This window comes from Filicampus tigris, chromosome 8 (genome assembly GCF_054856515.1).
Source record: "Filicampus tigris isolate MCC_2025a chromosome 8, RoL_Ftig_1.0, whole genome shotgun sequence".
Classification (NCBI taxonomy): Eukaryota; Metazoa; Chordata; class Actinopteri; order Syngnathiformes; family Syngnathidae; genus Filicampus; species Filicampus tigris.
In genome coordinates, this window is record NC_141224.1 from 2,086,207 (window position 1) to 2,107,209 (window position 21,003).

The 21,003-nt window shown below is 46.1% G+C and overlaps 1 protein-coding gene across 2 annotated transcripts in view; it reads left to right on the forward strand.

Moving 5' to 3' along the window:
• lipeb (lipase, hormone-sensitive b) overlaps positions 1-21,003 on the forward strand; it is a 33,001-nt gene that overhangs the window by 6,124 nt on the left and 5,874 nt on the right. For both annotated transcript variants that reach the window (XM_086039062.1, XM_086039063.1), the window contains 11 exons: positions 4,062-4,303; positions 7,804-8,088; positions 9,227-9,317; positions 10,723-10,868; positions 12,079-12,264; positions 14,197-14,349; positions 16,533-16,677; positions 17,476-17,703; positions 18,662-18,835; positions 20,207-20,388; positions 20,593-20,841. In XM_086039062.1, the coding sequence (XP_085895188.1) occupies positions 4,062-4,303; positions 7,804-8,088; positions 9,227-9,317; positions 10,723-10,868; positions 12,079-12,264; positions 14,197-14,349; positions 16,533-16,677; positions 17,476-17,703; positions 18,662-18,835; positions 20,207-20,388; positions 20,593-20,841 (2,081 nt within the window). The remainder of the gene's footprint in view (positions 1-4,061; positions 4,304-7,803; positions 8,089-9,226; positions 9,318-10,722; positions 10,869-12,078; positions 12,265-14,196; positions 14,350-16,532; positions 16,678-17,475; positions 17,704-18,661; positions 18,836-20,206; positions 20,389-20,592; positions 20,842-21,003) is intronic.

The window sequence follows — 21,003 nt, forward strand, 5'->3', positions numbered from 1 at the left end:
AAAGTTTGAAGGGAGCCTGAGCAACTCACTTTGAGAATGGTTGCCTTAAGATCTTTCATCGTCTGCCGACAGCGCATGGATGACGCGTTTCCTGCTTTGTACTTGCCGGCCGCCAACATGAGGTTACAACCGCGGTGAAATCCTACGCAGGAACGTACGCTTTCCACCCAGAATATTGGGACAGTGAGACGGACCAGGTTCTTTATTTTTGCGTTGGACTGAAAACATTTCCGTTTGACATCAAGACATAAAATGAGATGAGAGCAACAGTTCATCTTTTATTTTCAGTTATCTACATCCGCAAGAGCTACACGACTTCAAAGCTTTTATCTGTAATGAGTAGGGTTGGGAACCGAGTGCAACCGGGACCGGCACTTCAAATCGTTCAGGTTTCGAAATGTCGGTGCCACATTTCGATTCCTAATCTTGCAGAGGAAGCCGCTCAAAACAAAGTACCAATAGTGTGCGCGCGGCGCGGAGCAAACGAAACGACAGACACGAGCAGACAGCCAATAGCAAATGTGTGTGCGCCGCGCCGGCCAGCAGCAAGTGCCGACAACACGCAGATAGCAACGAAGACGACGGCGTAATGCTCGCAGGGGTGTGATAATTACGGATGTTCCACGCAGGTCAAAAGTACGGCCGCGCTTCATAAAAAAAAAAAAAAAAAAAAGGCCAAGTTGCTCAGTGCAACACGTACATTAAAACATTAATCTTGCACATTTGAGGTGGTCCTTAAAATGAAAAGTTGGAAATTCGAAGCTCCAACCCTCTAAATTTGTTCGGATAGTTGAAAAAACTCTGGTGAAGTTTTGTCGAAATCAGACAAGATTTACCCCTGCCTCAATGACCTTGAATTTTGCCCTTAAAACACCCAAGGTGCGTATTTTTTTTGTCTAGAGGTGACATAAGGATTGAAATTTGTAATCAAATAACAGTTTTAACATCCATCCATTAGCTAGAGCGCTTATGGTCGCGGGGAGTGCTGGAGCCTTTCCCAGCCGTCTTTGGGCAGTAGGCCGGGGGACACCTTGAATTGGTTGCCAGCCAATCGCAGGGCACACAGAGACAAACAAACATCCGCACTCACAAACACAACTAGGGGCAATTAAGAGTGCCCAATCAACCTACCATGCATGTTTTTGGAATGCGGGAGGAAAGCGGAGTACCCGGAGAAAACCCACGCAGGCACGGGGAGAACGTGGCAAACTCCACACAGGAAGGCCGGAGCCGGAATCGAACCCACGACCTCTGAGCTGTGAGGCGGACGTGCTAACCGGTCGTCCGCCGTCCCTCCCCAGTTTTGACATCAAAATATGAAATAGTCTGATCGACTTTCACACTGACTGTTAAATGTTGTCGGACTGTCTGTTAAACTGTATGTGAAACTGTTACGCGGTCTTCTAAACTCTTCCTTCAAAAGGAATTCTGTGGAATGTCGCAAAACAACTTGAAAGAGAAATTGCGGCTCATCGCTGGTTAGCTCATGCTGAGCCCAAAGAAATGTCTTACCCTCTTCATTTGTGACAGTGTTTAAGGCGTTGGCAGCATTTCGTAACGACTTCTTCAGCATCACCCTGCCCCTTGATTTGTTTGACATTCCTTAAGTCATTGAGAAGCTATTCTCTTTTTGCCGGGGCGGTGTCTCTTCATTGCAATGGTCAATCACAATGTTGGACGCCTCATTCAACTGCCTCCTTCACAGACGTCTTGTTTTGCTCAATATGGCAGATCAAAAGTCCGAGTACTTCTCCAGAGTGAAGTTAAGAGCCACAAATGTCTTCATTTGGGGCAATCAAATAATTCTGCAGCCACGTTTTAAAGATCAGCCAAATGCCAACTCAAAACATCATGCGGTATAACATGCAAAACCAAATATCAACCAAAGCCATTATGTATTGATTTGGTTTACAATATTTGACCACAATGACAAACTTGGTTTTGGAAAATTTCATCCGCGGACACAGTGGGATTGAGGGAACAAGGAGTATTTTAAACCCCAGCACTGATACGTTATTGTCCTTTTGTCAGCCATAAAACGAGATCAGGCTAAACTTTGAGATCATCGAGGCAGGGGTAAATCTTGTCAGAACTGGGAACATTTTCACCAGAGGAGTTTTTCCCCATCCATTCCAACAAATTCAGGGGGTTGGAGCTTAAAAAATATGAATTTTAAAATTTTCCACTTTGGAAGGACCACCCTGTTGCACATCTATGGGGAAACATACCAGAGGATAAGCGCAATCGATAGTTAACAGCCAGTTGTATTGTGTTATTTTTACCCTGGTATGACCGTTGAAGTGTAGAAAATTGCGATTGAAAGAGTTGAACCTCCATCCCACAATGCGGATTTCCGCCCCAAAAAGCGCAGTCGGAAAGATGCACCGTTTGTCTCGGTGTTGAAGTCATGGGACGAGTCCAAATGTCAGCATATTGCGTCTTTACTCAGCAGCTCGTCTCCATTTCATTTGATTTAGCACGGCGGCAATACTGTTGGCAGGGCCGACTGAACCGCGTCCCTGTGACCAATCGGCGAGGCCGAATAACCGCACAGGCTCTCTTTCTCTGGCCGATTGCCCGCCGGGCCCAGAATGCCTTCGATCCGTATCGGAACATTCAGCGTGAACCGTACGTCATCGCCGCGTATGCCCGCACAAAAAGGCTTTCTGTTGATGACTGTTTTGTTTGTGGCAGGTGCCTTAGGAATGACATAGATAAGCCGATCCGTAATAAGTGCAGAAATAATCCTTCCAGCGCCACCAAATATTTTGCTTTGATTTCATTAAACAATGTGCTGTTTCTTCAGCTAATTGCAAAGCCAGCTGATCGCCGAGTATGTATGATCTAATTGGACCCCATGCAAGAATTATATAAGTGCTATTTCAGTATTTGACCACAGATATTTTTTCCGCAAGGCAAGTATTTCCTCTAATTAGCCTGTACCAGCGGCTCTCTGAGAGCACAGAGCTGTGAAAAGCAATCTGGGCTTGGGATCGGCGGTCTCGTCCATGCCGCGTTGTGATCCAAAACGGGGCACAAACACTTCCAGCAGTCTGTGTCGGCCCTTCGTGCGCATCCCTCTGGGACTCTTATTAGTGCTTGTTTTGCTGTTTTTGTCTGGCTCTCATGTAACAAAAACTCTTCTTGTTTGCCCGCACTGCTGTTTGGCTTTCAGTGGATTTTTGCCGGCTTTGCTTGCATTTTAGTTTCTGGTCTGTATTTCCGCGTAGACTGGCTTGTGAGCTGCCTTCTCCTCTTAAATGTGAGCCTCTTCCCAACGGACGATCTGGCATTTATCTGCCTGTTTTTTTTTTTTTTTCTTCCCCCCCAGAATTGAACAAAATCATTTTTTTTTTCTCCAGCTTTCCAACCAAGTAAGGCGAGCGACATGAGTGTTGTCCCTTGTTAAGGCTCTGATACTACCTCTGAGGGCGGAACATTGCCAGGTTGACTTGTTCCCATGTACTAACAGTGAAAATGCGCATGGGGTTTCCTATAGCTGCCGCAAGATGGCAGCAAAGCAAGTTTTTCAATTAGACAAGGCTATGGCCTGACTGAATTAAGGTCATCACCTGTGTCACAAATGTTTTCACACATGATGTGAGTACAAAATCAGCAGTTCTTCAGAGAACAACAGTAGATAGCTTGCCTCAAAATCTGTGCGCCTCTGTTACAACCGCTACCCACTCACTGCACTGCAATCAGCATTTTTGTTGTTGTTGTTGCTCTGTGATTGAAGTCCCCATGTTCATTTCTAAAGAAGCTGCCGTTGGTCGTGAAACATGCATAACTAAGAATATGTGCTTTTAACTTCAAACCTGTGCCTAAATGGTCTGATTCATCCAAATTGAAGTAGGAAGTATGAAAAGATCTCACGTAGTATTATAAACAGATGGTGGCCAATGTTGTGCACACAGATAGCATAGCGTCCCTGGGGTAGATGCTTTAATTAACAACTACAAATGATGTATGCCAGTGGGATGCGTACATACTTGAAATGTCCGGCACAGCTAAAATGTCTCCCGGCCCGTAATTTGACGTCGTGTCTTTGTCTGTTGCAGTGATGGACACCAAAGCGGTTTTTGTGGCCCTGTACAACGTGTGCGAGGAGAATGCCGCCTTCTTCTCGGGAGGGGCCAAGGGGCCGCAGAGCGACGCGGCCCGGCGGCTGGTGGACACCATGAAGCTGATCCAGGAGCACGCCCGCAGCCTGGAGCCCGTCATCTCCGGCTTTGCCGCAGTCTACCACCATTTTGACTTTGACCCGCACATACCGGCCAACGGCTATCGCTCTCTTGTCAAGGTAGACGCGAGCACACGTGCCCTCAAATAAAAAACGGTTTGTTTTTTTTATCTAGGAATAAATGGCAGATGAATTTCACAAACGTTAAAAGGCTACATGGCAAAAGAGTTGGGTTGCTGCGCACGCTCCCCCTTCAAAAATGATTTGACTGCCAGTACACTTGTACTGCACCGCCTTGACTGATGAACACATTTTGGGTAATCCCTGTTTTGGATCAGACTTTTCTAGACTTTTTAAGACAAGCACCCCCTTTAACCTCGCAAACACCCTAAAAGAAAGTCTAAAGCATAGGCCTACAGCTCCTTCTCGAGCTCAGCCGAGATCAGGCGTCCTCAGAGTATCAGTATGGCCGTAAGGCTCGCCTGGATAGATTTTTTTTTTTTTTTTTTTTTTTTTTTTCTCCACCCCCTCCTCCCCTTTACTATGTGCCTTGGTTGGGTGAGCATGTGTAAATCAGGACTTGTCTCTATGCCATCAGTGCTCTGACTTCCTGCTATCGCAGGGCTCCAGACTAACATTAGCCCCCTAACTTAAAATTGTAGGAGGGCTGGGAGAAAATATTAAGAATAAATCAACGACAAAATGATTTACTTTGCACTGACATTCCAGTAATGCACAATCAAAATGTAGATGTTTTATTCTTTTTTTAATTCATGGGCAGCAGTCCCCAAACATTGCCACTGACCATGTGGAGACATAGTTTGCAGGAACAAATGAAAAAAAAATATAAGTCACTATCAGCGACGCTTCACTGCGACCGCGCATATGCCGTATTCGGAGTGAAGTGTTTTCCGAAGCTAACGGCACAGTGATGTGAAGTGTTTTGGTGTTGATGTGCGTTGTCCCAAAACATGTACGATGATCTTAAGCATGCAGTGGCTGTCCGTGTACTATATTGGACATAATCATCTGGCGACGAAGCGTCACCTTGAATTGTTCCATGCCACGGTCGTGCTGCTGCTGGTGTGAATCTAGCGGCGATCGGGCTAGCCGAAGCTAGCGCCCTTGCGTCATCGAAAGATCCTGTTTCTGCCGGCGTTGTTTTAGTGATACAGTGAAGTCTTTTGATCCGAAGTGTGGAGCAAAGGTGTTTCAGCAACAAAGATATATACCGGTGTATATCAAAAAAAAAAATCAATAGATATACCGGTTGCACTTGAGCGAGTGGATGGAAAAATGCACTCACGTTGTTTCAAATTTAAGGGGCAAAATGTGACAATTTAGGTGCAGTCTGGAGCCCTGTGTTTGGTCACTGAGTGCAGTTTTTCACTTTCACTGACACTTTGCCAGCAGGAACCAAGATTGCACAAAAATGGCATGCGGACAGTGAAAATGGGAATGGGCTGAAAATGTTGCATTCATTCTCCCTTTCAACCAGCAAAAGCTTCATTTGCCAGCAGACTCTCGTGTACTTGAGTTAACTCAGTTCAGCTTTGTTACTTTCTACATAGGCGAGTAACACACATACAGAAGCGAGCACATTCTCAGGTGTATTAATGATCCAATTCTGCACGACCAAAGTGATGGACACGTTGTTTGAAAGCAAACACAAAGGGGAATGACAGCTAAAATGATGATTCCACAGCAACGTCAAAATGGAAATTAGATGATATTTCCGGTCATATTTTTGTTGTTGTTATGATTGAAAGGGGCTTTTTTTGGGGGGAGTATTTCAGAATAATTACATGTGTCCTGACATCTAATGGAGTCCTACATTTTGGGGATCCTTGTCCTCCGTTCTGGCCGCCCTGAAAGATTGCTCTCCAGCCCCTCATTGGCAGGACGCGACTTTGTTTCAAGGTCAGCTCATTTGTTGCACAAATTGATTTTGTGTTGCAAATCAGTTTGCAGCAGCACTACAGTATATCTCTCCCGCTATGTGCACAGTATTTTATCTCCCATAGTTATTGATGAAACACCGCGACCTTCAAAAGCCGCAGCCCCTCCACAAGTGAAGCAGGCAAACGGAGTAGCAAATGAATGGCGCTCTGTGTTTGCCACTATCAATCGCCCTCATTCCCACAATATTCACGACTTATACGGACGCAACCCCGCTGGCGCAAGTGTCAAGCTCGCTCATTTTTACACATCGCAACTTCAAATATGTCGTGCCGAGTCTCCCAATTTAATTAGGCCGTGGTGTCTTTTTTTTTTTTTTTTCTTTTAATAAAAATAGTTTGACCTAAAGGCCTATCTTATTCCTCTACTTCATGCACATTTGCAACTGAAGCGAGCGTCTGTTTCAAGAAAGCTTCCAAAACTGAAATGAGTTTGTTCCAGGCTCAGCTGTCACTGTTATAAAAACTTCTTGGCACATAAGATGATTTATTTATTTATTTTTTTTATTGCCATTTTCACAATTACAACGGTCGTACTGTGCTACAAAATGCCCAGCTTGGTTTTGTTGCGTTTTCCTGCTGATCTTGCTCAACAGCCGAACCTTCGGTCACTGGGCAGCGGGCTGGCTGTTCCAATCTTGGCTGTCACCAGCGAGACAAGCACAAAAACACAGCAAAACACTGCTGATCTCTACAGATTTTTTATTTTATTTTTTAAGTAGGGTACAAGTGTTACCTTAATTGCATCCCGCCTCTCGCCCAAAGTCAGCTGGCATAGACTACAGCACATCCTTGACTCAAATGAGGACGAGCACCGTGGAAAACGGATGGTGTTTAGGCACCTCAGACTCAAACAGAGTATGTGTCACGGTAGTTAGTAGAAAGTGTGTGTGTCGCAATTGGGAAAAAGACGACGGAGCTTATAGTGTGGATGACGAGCGCCATGTAAAAAAGCCACCGACGTTCAACCTGGACCACGTCGTCAGTCGGTGTTGCTCACGGTGCGTTTCATAGTTGTGTATATGCCAATGAATTATTATTTTGCCCTCGCAAACCCTTTCCCGGTTTTGTTTTTATTATTCCATAGGAGGAAACCACTGCCTCATATGTGAGGTGTCACCGAGGCACAAAATGTCAGCGTCAGTCACAGTCCTGCTTGGCAACAAACGGCTTGTTTTCTCTATTTGTCAGAAACGGATGTTTTTGGTGAAACCAAATTATTTTCTATTGCTTATTACAAAAGAACCGAAAAGGTAGAAACAAACTTTTCTTCCTGGTGTAAGTGGAGTGTCAACTCTTTGGTTTGGTTTGTTAGTTTTGGTGCTTACGTCATGGAGCACAATATTTTGTGGGTCTTGATAGAGCAGTCAACATTCTCTAAAATGGCTAGCAGGGAATTAACGGGTAGCCAGACCCATTCCTGTGGCACCGCGTTATACACTTGGCACATTTGTTGGCTTGAATGGCAAAGAGGGCTCAAAGAAACCTGAAGGACACGTCAGCCTTTACAGAGGTAAAGATTTACCGAAGTGACATTGAGATGCCGGTTTGAGCTTTTGTTTGACTTTTGAAGCTCGTGTTCATTATTTCCATTGAGAAAGAAAGACTTTGTATATCCACCGCAAGCGGCAATCTTACCCACTTGGTGGCCTCTTCTACCAGGTGGTGCGTTGCTGCCTCCTTCACATCATCAACAAGGGCCGCTACATCAGCGCCAACCGCCGCAGCATCTTCTTCCGCGTGGCCCACAACGCCAGCGAGATGGAGGCCTACTGCAACGCGCTTTGCCAGCTGCGGGCGCTGCTCTACCTGGCCCAGCGCATGCTGCACGACAACAGCCACGGCAACCTCTTCTTCCACGACGAGAGCGGCCTCAGCGAGAGCTTCGTGCGGGAATACAGCTCCATGCACAAGGGCTGCTTTTACGGCCGTTGCCTCGGCTTTCAGGTTGGATCAGAGTTTGAACGCCGGCGATCTGTGTGTTGAGTCCAGCAAAGCTTTTAAAGTCTGTCCGTTCTGGCATTCCAGTTTACTTTTCCGAAAACGCAGACTTTGCTGTTTTTTACAACAGTGCTTCCCCACCATTTTGGAGACGAGGTACATATTTTATATTAGAAAAACTCACAGACAAAAAGGTGGATGCACAGGTTATTTGTGAGTGGAAGAGAATTGAATCGATCCGCCTGTCACTATACAACCGTGCCTTGACTTCCGAGTTTAATTTGTTCTGTGACCACGCTCGTAACTCAAATACCCCCCCCCCCAAAAAACCCAAAAACAATACACTTCCAGACCACCTCTGCAATAAGTGAAATCTGCCGTATAGAAATACCAGATTTAAATACTCCCTAGGCTGCCCAAAAATGCACATTATAAAATGAACCTATAGCCGTCGCTTTCCGTAGGCGTAAAAAGCAGGATTGCAGAGGATGACATTCAAACATTTTCAACACAAACTGCGCTGTGCTGACTTACTTCCTGGTTTCGTTGTTCTTCAAATTTACACCATCGCAAACTAAATAGTGTCACCATCTTGTGGTTGACAGCGGAATTACAGAGAAAACGTCACATTGGTTCAAAATCACGCTTTCTTAAATCCTGCCTCTTTTTCACTATTCCTGCACAACACCAACAGTTAATCAAGTGTTGAAAATTAAGTATTAATTTAAGTATTACAAAGGGTTGAACTAACACGGATGTGTCCGCATGTCCGAAATGTTAGTGACGGCGTCTTGAGGCGATCGGCAGGTTGACTAAGAACGTGCTAGTGAACTGCATTTTGTTTCCGTTTGTGCAATGAAGCGATTGAAAGAGCAACATTTTCATTTCCCCTTATATCCAAACCACATGTTATGGATTACAATTCCCTCGTACTAGCTAACAATATTTACTCCGCCCTAGATGTGCTCTTTTCTCTAATTAAAAATGAATTGATCCCAAACTTTGGATATTGCGTCTTTTTAGCTCCTGGCTCCCGCTTAATGCAATGTGGGCGAGCTGTAGTCTTTTTCATGCTTTTGGAATGTAACATAAACATGTGAATGTTGCAATTAAGGTACTGATTTTCTGCTTGGGCCCCCACCAGTTCACCCCGGCCATCCGACCGTCCCTGCAGACCATCGCCATCGGCCTCGTGGCCTTTGGAGAGAACTACAGGCGCCATCAGTCTGGAATAGGTCAGCATCGTCTTCATTGTCATTCAAGGGTCGCGCTCATCTCACCTCGCTGCCTCCGCACCGTTCCTTGACCCTCCCCCCCCCCATCCTCCGCAACCACCGTCTCTCATCTTTTCATGCTATACAGTATGTATGTGTTGCATGGTCTTTCATCCTTTTAAAATCTCAGGCGATAGCCTGCAGTCCTCTCCATATTTTAGAATGTTTTTCAATCTTGTAAACACCAGGAGAGCCTTCGATAAATATTGATGTGGGCAACGTACGCTGGCAACACTTTGTAACTGGCTAACTTGAAATTCAGTTCCTTTAGTAATGTTGTCTTTGCCCATAATTGCCATCACGGACTTAAAATGCCAAGAAGATGAATAATTTGGGGGGTCTGCTTCATGTCAGCATATCATAGAGCAGCTGCGTAAGAATGTGGCGGCACAAGGAGGCGCTCTCAGTTACAGGCATGCTTACTTTTTCATGGAATCTTTTATGCTGATGGAATTGAGGTGTTTTAAATTATGACTTTACTACTATAAAGTGTCGGTTGGTGATAAATTATAGCGTGTGCCGACTGGTATACAAATTTGGATGACGTCACATCAGCTGAGAACTGTATAACGAGAAGCCACTGTATAATCAAACTACAGTCAAACTGCTTTTTATTAACCAACTGAACTTGATTTACTCCTATGTATGTGACAGTCAGTTGCTCATATTGCTCTAATTGTTCCGAGCAGGGCAGCATAGAGGCCAGCCAAGTGGTTAGCATGTCTGCCCAAGCAAAAGAAAAACACACTTGCTGATGGTTTGATGTGAACTCCGCCACTCACTCATTTTTTTTTGCTCTCTGCTGTGCCACAGTGGAGGCAGGAGGTATTGCACCGTATGGTGAGTGTACCTGCTAACCCAATAAGAAACCTTTAGCCTTCTAGCGTTGGTACTCTTCAATAGAGTAGGCTGCCTACAACCCATCCTGTGTAGTGTCTGTATGGATTTTTTTTTTTTTTTTCCCCCTTCCTTAGATTCGGCCGTTCATCCTCGCGGACAACTGGAGGCAAAACCACTAGAGGCAAGGCTGCATCTAAGTGCCATATGCAGAAAATGCTTTGGTCTCAACGTTGCATGAGCGCAGTAGACATAAAACATTTATAAAGCGACAAGTTTGTAGTGCTGTGACTCAGTAAAGCATCGTTTGTTGTACAAGGATTTCGACAGATCTGAGAGGCTTTGAGGTCTATTCTCCCATTCGAAATGATTTTCACTCACTGCAACACTCGTCGACTTGTTCCTCGCTTCCTTTATTTCCCCCGTTGATGAATTTTACCCCCCAGCCGCCGCCTCCTAAACAATACATGCCGCCGCGCAAATGAAAATTGCATTCTGTTTGTTTCACGTCCGCCGTCCTTTCCCCCAGGGGTCGCGGCCAGCTCCTTCTTCACGTCGGGCAAGTACGCCATCGACCCCGAGTTGAGAGGCGCCGAATTTGAGCGCATCACTCAGAACCTCGACGTGCATTTCTGGAAGACCTTCTGGAACGTCACAGAGACCGAAGTGCTGTCGGTGAGTTGAGGCCTGGACTGCCGTCGCCGCTTTGCTAGCTCGCTGACGGCAGTCCAGGCCTCAACTCACCGACAGCACTTCGGTCTCTGTGACGTTCCAGAAGGTCTTCCAGAAATGCACGTCGAGGTTCCTGAGTGAATGCGCTCAAATTCGGCGCCTCTCAACTCGGGGTCGATGGCGTACTTGCCCGACGTGAAGAAGGAGCTGGCCGCGACCCCTGGGGGAAAGGACGGCGGACGTGAAACAAACAGAATGCAATTTTCATTTGCGCGGCGGCATGTATTGTTTAGGAGGCGGCGGCTGGGGGGTAAAATTCAATCAACGGGGGAAATAAAGGAAGCGAGGAACAAGTCGACGAGTGTTGCAGTGAGTGAAAATCATTTCCGAATGGGAGAATAGACCTCAAAGCCTAAAAAGTGAACTAAGTGTGTTTATCTTGCTTCACTGATGCTAGGTTGATTCTATTGGGACTCTGTTGCTAACCAAAACAGCAGCACTTATCAAAACACGCAAACAGTCTATCGGAGCAATTAAAGTGTGGAGTCTGTAGACTCTGCATTAGCTCTGGATGCAGCGAGACTCGGCTGTCTCCGTGTGGTTCAGTGACCTTTTGATTTTTGTAGATTTTATGTTGAAGTAGGCTAACAAGTAGAGCGCTCTCAAAGGTTGTCATCAACCATGTTGTGGCCACTTATGACAATCTCTGTGTTAGTAAGTTAGTGTAGCTTAGTGATCGACGACAGTGCGTTCGTTCCCGCTTGCATACAAATGAGGCTTACATCGCCGCAGGAGGACTAGAACTCAATCGTAAAGCAAGGACTCCGGTACACCGGTGAAAGAGAGTTTCTGATTTTGTTCATGTACATCGCTTGCGCATGAATGAAATGTGCTAAACTGACGTAAATGTCAAGGAAAAGTCAGCGTAGCACATTTCAATTACGTGCAACTGCTGTTCACGTTCAGTAAATTCAAAGGACGTTTTTTTTTTTTTTATTTGTTTGTGTGTCTTTTCTGCCTGCTGGTAGACGTACGCCGCCATCATTATGCATTTGCGCCGACAGTAATAATACAGGCGAATTCAATTCATTCTGCAGCATTCATGATTTATTCATGTGGTTTCTCTTTCCCTCCAGTGAACTTGCCGTGTAACTCCCGATCCCCTTTTCTCAATTTGCTCACCTTCTCCTCCCCTCCCTGCCTCCGCCCGCAGAGTCTGGCCAGTATGACGTCCGTGCCGGTCAAGGTGAACCGAGCGCTCTCCGTGCCCCCCGCGCCCTTCGACCTCCCGCTGGCGGCCAATCACCGAGCCTCGGTGACCATACCGCCGCCGTCGGCGCACATCGGCACCGCTCCGGTTCAGATGAGGCTCATCTCGTACGACCTGCGCGAAGGACAGGTAGCCGTCGTTGTCTTCGCCCAGAGCCCAGACTCCGGGATATGATTTGACTTCACAAAGGCTGCTTTTTGCACTGCATGGTTCACGTGACACAATTTCAAATTTGTTTGCTCTCAAGTGTCACAGTCGGGATGTGCGTTATGGCGGCAGAAATAGAAAAACCAAATGCATGGAATTGGTTATCTTGGAGTCAGGACCAATGGTCCCTCTAAGATGCGCGCGTGCGCGATGACGCTGGCGTTCACTACGCACACACATTGCAGTTCTACACTCATTCCCTCATTACCACCCAAGTCTGATCTTCAAACAGGACACCACACTATTCCCATTTCTCTTACCGTTTCAGTACAAAGTGTGACCGAGGGTGCAAATTCAGTTGTTCTACTATAGTTGGAAGCATACAATGACGCATACACACTCACCACTGACGAGACGCTACATGGCGCAGACTACACGCCGACCGCTCCATTCAAGAAGTCCAAATATGGGCGTAGTTTACGAGCGCCTTAAATTAGGCTCTTTCGCACGTTTCAGAGGTCAGGTGACTAGAAATGTTCATGTTTCATTAAATGACATGTTTTCCATTATTTATGAGTGGACAATGTGGGATCATATTTATACAGATTCTATTGAGACTTAATTATGCTTCAAATGACCTATGTGCTAAAATAAAAGCAAACTAAGGCTGGTTTTATTTGTGTCGCAAATCTCTATTCAATGATATGTTTCATTTTGATAGATAGGGGGTTTTCACCGGGTTCGCATTTAGTGGATTTTTTAGGGTGCAGTAACTAACTTTTTTTTTTTTGTCTCACGCTTCTAATTTGGGTGTAATTCCACTGTTGACCACTAGATGACGGCACAATGTTTACAGACTGTAAATGTGAAAAAGGAACAACGAAATCAGCAATTGTTTCACAGCCTAGTTTATGTTGAAAGTTATTGCATGTCATCCTCTTCAATCCTGTTTTTAATGCCGACAGTGGGCGACGGCTGTAGGTTCATTTTATAATCTACATTTTTGGGCGGGATTATTGATGTAGAATGGGATTGGTTTACTGTAAACAATAATTTTGTGTTATCCGTTGCTCTTGCTCTCTCTCTCTCAATGTGTTTATAAAAAAAATGTGTGGTAAATGCTATACAAACATGGAAAAGGAGTCTTTAAATCGGGTATTTCTATATGGCTGATTTCACTCATTCCGGGGTGGTCTGAAACGTAACCCCTGCAACAGAGGGAGGAATTACTGTACATGAGTCAAAAAAAAGGGATGGAGGCATTAAGTCAGAATTGGATACTTGGTCCTGCAGTGTAAATCCAGTCTTAATAGTTGTCTGACCTACTTTCACACTGTTTTTCCCACTGGGTCTTCTTGGCAAAGCTTACATATTCAAGCGATGAAAATTCCAAAAGCATTTTTTAGAGTTGGAATTTTGTTGACAGCCTCTCCCAGTCGTCTCCACACATAATCCCCCGTCCCTTTCATCGCCGTCACTGCCACTTTTTCAGCTCTTTATCACTCTCTCTCGCTCGCTCGCTCACTCGCTCGCCCGCTCATCCTCTTTGTGTCGAGTCTGGCACGTAACCAGACAAGCAATTCAGCCAACGCCTCAAAGTCATTGATTTCGCTAAAAACAAAAACAGCTTTACGGTGTCACAAAATTACAAGAGTGCGTCAGCGAAAAGACAGAAAAAAGGGCCCCTTGGCAAGATCTCATCAACCTGGCTTGTTTGTGTTGCACAATGAGTGCGTGTTGGTGCAGGTGCACAGCAGCTAATCCCACTCTCTGCGGGGCCCTAACACTGGCTGTAAAACAAGCCGTGTTTACAACTTGTCCTAATGTGCTGCTTTAAATGTAAGTCTTGAAGGATTGTTCAACTCTTCTGCTCTCTCTCTCTCTCTCTCTCTCTCTCTGTGTGTGTCTCTTCAGGACAGCGAGACCCTGCTGTCGCTCACTCGCTCCGATGCGGGCGCCATGTCCCTCTCGCTGGGGCTGAAGACCAAGCGGCTGCCCTCATCCCCCTGCCTGCTCATCCACTTCCACGGCGGAGGCTTTGTGGCTCAGACCTCCAAATCACACGAGGTGCGATTAGGTTTTTTTCTTCTCACTTCTTCTTCTCACTAACCTAGCGTGCAAAGGCAAAAAGATGAGTGACATCACCTCCCACAACATTAGAGGTGTGAAAGCACCCAAATTGAAATTGTCAGCAGGCCCTTGGACAATGTTGTGACGTGTCAAACGATTCATGTCTTGAGATAAAGGGAGTTGAATTTGTTCCGTGACCACGCTCAGAGCTCAAAACACTTACTTAAATAATCTTGCCCCATTGAAATGATTGACCTCGGTGACATGCATTGCTTCCACTAACAACATGGTCTACAAGTCTACACACACTTCTGCACTAATGCCAGGCTTTGAACTATTAAAAAATTACAAAAAAAAAAAAAAAAAGGACCAACAGAAATCATTTCAAAAGCTTTCCACCATCAATGTGAACTATAACCTGCAAAACTCCATTAAAAATGAAATCTTTCACAGAGGGAACGTAAAAATAAGTCACTGAGATAATCAGGTTGCACAACGTGTGCACACCCTCTTCTAACTGGGAGTGTGTTACGTTTCAGACGGGTTGCCGGGTCATGTCTCCTGTCCCCCGTAAATTGCTTGGAGCGAAGTTGTTGTGGCACCCGCGCCGGTCAAGATAGGCCAGATGCTCTGGCGACGCTTGCGCCGTAATGCTGACTGACTGCTATTGAAAATTCATGAATTGTGCTCAATTTCGGAGTCCCTCGCTGCGCCATTTGTGCAGCGTTAAAGAGGAGATGTGTATGTGTGTGTTGTTCTTGGTTGACAGCAAGTGTGTGCGCCACAAGGGCTTCTGGACTCATGTAAAATTAACCAGCCACACACACACACACACACACACACACAAAGCCCTTATCTCCTGTCGAGTGGGCCAATTGTTTTGCTCCCTCCGAGCAAGTGAGTGATGAGCTGGCCTGACTGGCAGAGCTGCCCATAATCTCCGACACACCCACTTGAGCAGCGACAGTTCGCACACACCCGATGGACACTTTTCTTTACCCGAGCAATGTCTCAAGAGATCCACTGCAAAAGCTGTCTTTTAAAAGATAGGAAGGCGCACGTTTGACTGAAGAGCGTCCAAGAGTTTTTTTTAATTGATTTTTTAAACACACATTTTATTGTTGTGCTTTTAGTTTACAGTGTTCTACAGCAAATGACTATTTATTCATTCTTCGTCGGGAAGTGCTTTCTTTGTTGCAGAAGCTGCACTGCCACCATCAAAGCAAGTTCAAAATGAATTTGAAAAAGTGTGACACAAGTTGGATATGATGTGATTAGAAATTTGATCTGTGTGCTGGTTAAATCGAGGTCGCTAAATAGAGAGAGTCATCCTTGGGAAAAAAAGTTCATTATACTGCCCCGCGGTGGCAAAGTCACACCAGCGGGAGCAGCACAATGTCCATTGAAGTGAAACCAAAAAAAAAAAAACATTGCAAAAACTCTTGAATACTTTACATTCTTTTATGTCGTCACTGTATGTTTTTATAAAGTGCAGTATTATAGAGTGTTATTAGACACATTTTTTTCCCCAGAGGGTGGAACAAATTAATGGATTTTCCATTCACTGCAATGGGGAAATATGGTTTGAGATAAGAGTGTTTGAATTCTGAAATATATGTATGAAATATATGTTGTTGTTTTTCTATCAGATAAAAAGAAAAAAATCCACACACAGCATAACATAAATTGAATTGAGGATTATTTGTAGCGTGTGCTGGACGTTATTAGTTGACTAGTCGCACTATGATGGATGATTTTGACAGCAGCACTTTCATGGTGTCACCGCTGAGTTTTTGGGAGGTGCTGAGTCAGCACTGACATGTAAACATACTCAGGACAACCTTTGAGGTCATCGTTAATCTTGCGGCAACCCCTTCCTGTCCTTCCCTTTTGTGTTCTCATCAAATAAGGACGTCTTTTGTTAGTGAAGCGCGCACAGAAATTGGAGGTGACCGCGTTGGCCATCTCTCCTCTGTCTAGACAATAAAGCCGGAAAGCAGACACACCACATCACAGGGACCAATCAGTTTCATAAGTTTTATGCTTCCCCCCCACCCCCAAAGTCCCGCTTCTCTTCCTCTCTGCTTTATTGTGGCAGCTGTTGTTTCTCATCGCAGCATATTAATACAGCATATTAAACATTCCCTTTGGTCTCTCCTTCCACGGCTCTTCTTGCGCAGCCTTATCTGAAGAGCTGGTCCCAGGACTTGGGCGTCCCCATTCTGTCGGTGGACTACTCCCTGGCCCCCGAGGCCCCTTTTCCACGGGCCCTGGAGGAGTGCTTCTATGCGTACTGCTGGGCTTTGAGGAACCACCACCTGCTAGGTTTGTATAATACGCACCTCACTGCACTAGTAGCATTGGCGTTTTTCCCCCAAGCATCGCTCCAGCCATCATTCCATTTTCTATAGCGCTCGCTCGTCCTTGTCTGGGTTGCGGGCAAACTGGAGCCCCGTCCCAGATGACTCTGGCTGAGAGGTGTCCGCGCTGTCACAGAGCAGAATTGCAGCAGACAAAAGAAGAATTCACTCTCATCCATAATTTACAGTCTTCATTAACGCTCACCCCCCAAAAAAACATGCAAAGTCAATGAATTCCTCAAATTGTCGCCACCATAAAACCGTCATTAGCTGAACAGATTGGTAGCATTTTAACATTCCTAACTGTCAAGCACTTCTAAAAATCAAAGTCATAACGCTGTATAAAGAAACTGAATGAATTAAAACTTCTCATCGGAGAAAGAGGAACAATAGCCGATGGCTCGTGTCTACGTGCATGCTTTGACAGAAAGGTTTTGTTTTTTTTTACAAAGATTAAACACTTCTATTGTCTTTTTTGCCCTCTTATTTCTGTAGAAGTGGATGCAAGTTAATGCTAGGTGGAAAACAATTTCTGTAAACAGACAATCTCAGAATGAGGGAAAAAAAACATAAGCATGTTGTAAATGTCATTATCATTTGCTTGCGCTATCGCAAAGGGGGGCAATTAATTCAAAAACTGACGTCCAATTTTTGTTCAAACAAAAGCAAAGACTGACATCAGTGATTTAATTCTGAGGCCATATTGGCCAGGCCAAGCATCAATGTAACTTTTCCCCGCCCTGCCTTCTGTCCATCCATCCAGGCTGGACCGGGGAGAAAGTCTGCCTGGCAGGCGACAGCGCCGGGGGCAACCTGTGCGTGACCACGTCAATGCGCGCCGCCGCCTTCGGGGTGCGCATGCCAGACGGCCTCGTGGCCACCTACCCGGCCACCTTGCTCACCGCCTACGCCTCGCCATCCCGTCTGCTCACCCTCATGGACCCCCTGCTGCCGCTCAGCGTGCTTTCCAGGTGTCTCAACGCCTACGCAGGTGCGCGGCCACTGTCCTACGCCGCCTTTTGTTTTTAACACGACTCATCTGGAATCTGTGCGGTCGGATACACGGGCTCCTTGGATTATGACGGGTGTGTTGTTGTGATGTGTTCATACACTGAGGACCCGCTGTACACCCGAAGTCGCTCAATTTGGAATTCAAACAAAAATCGTGGGGAGAATATCCGCCTCAAATGTTATTCCGAACTTTGTTGCTGTCATCAAGGGTGATGTCATGCGAGACCTCAATTCAGCAGCCATCAAATAATGAGTCCCTTTGGAAAAGTTGAACGCGGGTGTGTAGACTTTTTATATCCACTGCTTAATACTAGTCTTAACAATGTGATATATAGTAACTTTAATACAGGTATTACGTTCCCCCCCCCCTGAAAAATGGTGATTTTGGAGATTCTACAAGGATTCTGCCAGACAGGAGCCTTTAAAAAAGGCTGGATACATTTTAAAAATCTTAACCGGGGTCTCTTCAGCCATTTTAGAATACGTCAACAGTTGTCAGGTTATTTTTACTTTTAGTAATCAACTTAATCACAAAGAGGATTGTCTGCCCTCACAGGAGTGAATGAGACTCTTGAGAAAGTGATTATTTTCTTCAAATCATTTCTTCCGTAGCAGGAGTTGCTCTGTAAAGGCGGCAATTTCTCTTTATTTGCATATATATTACTTTCCGAGTCTCCTTATTGCGCCGTGTAAATAATCAGCACTCGCAATAACGTTTTGTCCGACAGGAGGAGGAGGGCCGTGTTAATTAATCCTATATATATTGTCTATAGTTTGTTTAGCGTCAATAACTATTATTTGTTTTTATTCCCCCCTCGCCGAAATTGTCTGGCATCATCACATTTGTTTACTTTCCTACCGTTTTACTTTTAACGACCTTCCCTCATTCGCTTGGCCTCGCTCACGAATCTTAACGTTGTCCCTGGCACCCCTTCCAGGTAATGAGCCGCAGACGGAGAAGCAGGTGGAGAAGGTGAGCACGCTCAGCATGGTGAGGAGGGACACGGCGCTGCTGCTCCGAGACTTCCGGCAGGGCGCGTCCAACTGGATCCACTCTCTACTGGACTCCAACAGAGCCGCCAACCCGCCCAGCACGCCGCCAGACGCCACTGGTAAGCTGCGCGTTGTAAAAGCAGGGACTCCCGTGGAGAAAATGTATCGTGTAGTGCAACGCCGGTGTGGTAAAACTGACTTCAAATGGAAAGGCGAGACGCATCAAGTTGATTTCACGAGTCACCGATATGACGACATTAAGCAAGGGCGCTGTCAGCTGAAGTTTCATTTTCAGCCTTCGGGCCGGCCAAAAAGCGCCTGAGAGACGAAAATTGGTGTTCATTATGTCGCCAGCCAGAAAAAAACCCCCATGAAAATCCCAAATTTGCATTTGCATATAAAATCAACCCTCATAATATGCGTGCCTAGTAGGGGTTGAATGACTTCGGATATTTTGTAGTTGACGCTAAGGTGATGATGTCATTTGTTTCTTTTGTTTTTGTCCGTCACTATCCGCGCAGCTGTTAGCCTCCAAATCCGAGCTCATTGCATCCGACGAATGCCATCGGCCGCTGCAGTTGCCCCACCTCCTGACCCGCTCACTCAGTCGCGTTCATTCACCTTCACAGACGGAACCAATGTTAAGACAGTCCACGCAACACAACCGAAGGGTGGCTCGTGGCTCCGGTACTATCAATAAAAAAGAAATATATCACAGCAGGATGGAAGGCTTTGAATAATCCATTGCAGCGACGCTGCTACTTACCATGTTACATGAGTCCTTGCCAGAGTTCGACATGCTCCGACACTGTCCGCAAGGCAATGAAGGTGTCAGAGTGTGATTTTTGATTGGATGAGCGCGCCAGGGGCGGGGCGACTAGAAAAAGAGCAACAACAAAAAGCCTACCGTCAGTGGGAAGAAGGCCTGAGCGAAACAAGCTGTTTTGTTGTTATTGTCGTTGTTGTTATTTGGGTGTGATGCAGTCATCATGCCAATCGCACGCTTCCTCATGCAACCTGAGGAAAAAACTGCACATTTGACGCCTTTTATTGTGGGCAGCCAAAGGCACACCTGTGCGATGCTCTTGCCTACTCAGCATGTTGATATGCCGCACAAGATCTGGCCAGAGGGTAAATGCTCGCAAACAGCGATTTCGCCATATTTGTGAGAAAGTTTGGAGAGAAATTGGCCTTTTTGGTTGCGATTACACAGGTTACATTTGGCCACTTTAAAGATTAGGAGAGCTTGCATTTTTTATCCCTATAATTATCTTTACTCAGGGTCCACTTAGGGCCCTCCCTGTTGCTGTTGCGCGGTTGTAAATCCATTCACAACAATTCACCTCACTGCAACACAAGGCCTCCGACAGTAATTGTTCATTACCGCCGCCATAAATTTCCCCGGCGAGCGCCTAACTAGCCAACTCCTCCTCCGCAGTCGATTATGAATTCAAGCGCCGGCGCTTGACTCTCTCCTTTTGTCGTCTCAGACGCGGTGAGGACGAGCGTGTCCGAGGCATCCATCACCTCTCCTCACGTGGAGCCGCCGACGCCCTCGGAGCCCGCCGAAGTCCTCGCCGGGACGTTGCCTGTGAAGAGCCAGACGTGCCAGGACCTCGCATCTCTTAATTCACTCACCTCCCTCTGTGCACCGCTTGCGTCCGAGCGCGCTGTAGGTCTCAACAAGATTTGTGTTTGTTTGCCCCAGCGTAGGATTTTCTCTTAAAGCGAACCTTTATTGTTTGTTTTTTTTTAATTATTTATTTATTTATTGGTTATAGTTTTTTTGTTTTTTCCAACAGGCCTAAGATGAGTGTTGCATTTTGTTATGTCCACTCTAAAGCCACGTCGCATTGTCCTCGTGTGTCTTACGCAGCCTGAAGAAGTCCGCTTGTCCATCTGCTCCAACGCGCGCTCATCCGTGCACGGCGACCTGTCTTCGGTGGCCATACCGCCCCCCGGCGGCGAGGAGGGCTCCGAGTTCCCGCTGGGCTTTGAGCCGCTGCGCTCGGAGCAGCTGTCTGAGATGAAGCTGCACAGTTCGCCGGTGGTCAAGGACCCCTTCTGCTCGCCCCTTCTGGCCCCCGACAGCATGCTGAAGGCTCTGCCGCCTGTGCACATCGTGGTCAGTGCCAGGAGGCTTCCGCACACAAAGGCGACAAGTGTTTGGATGATTTGTGTTCACTGCCTGCATGTTAAAGAGCTCGAATAAGCAAACGGAGCCGGCCAACAGCCCGCACGCACGCACGCACTCTTTATGTATTCCGAGGTGCGAATGAAGCCATTA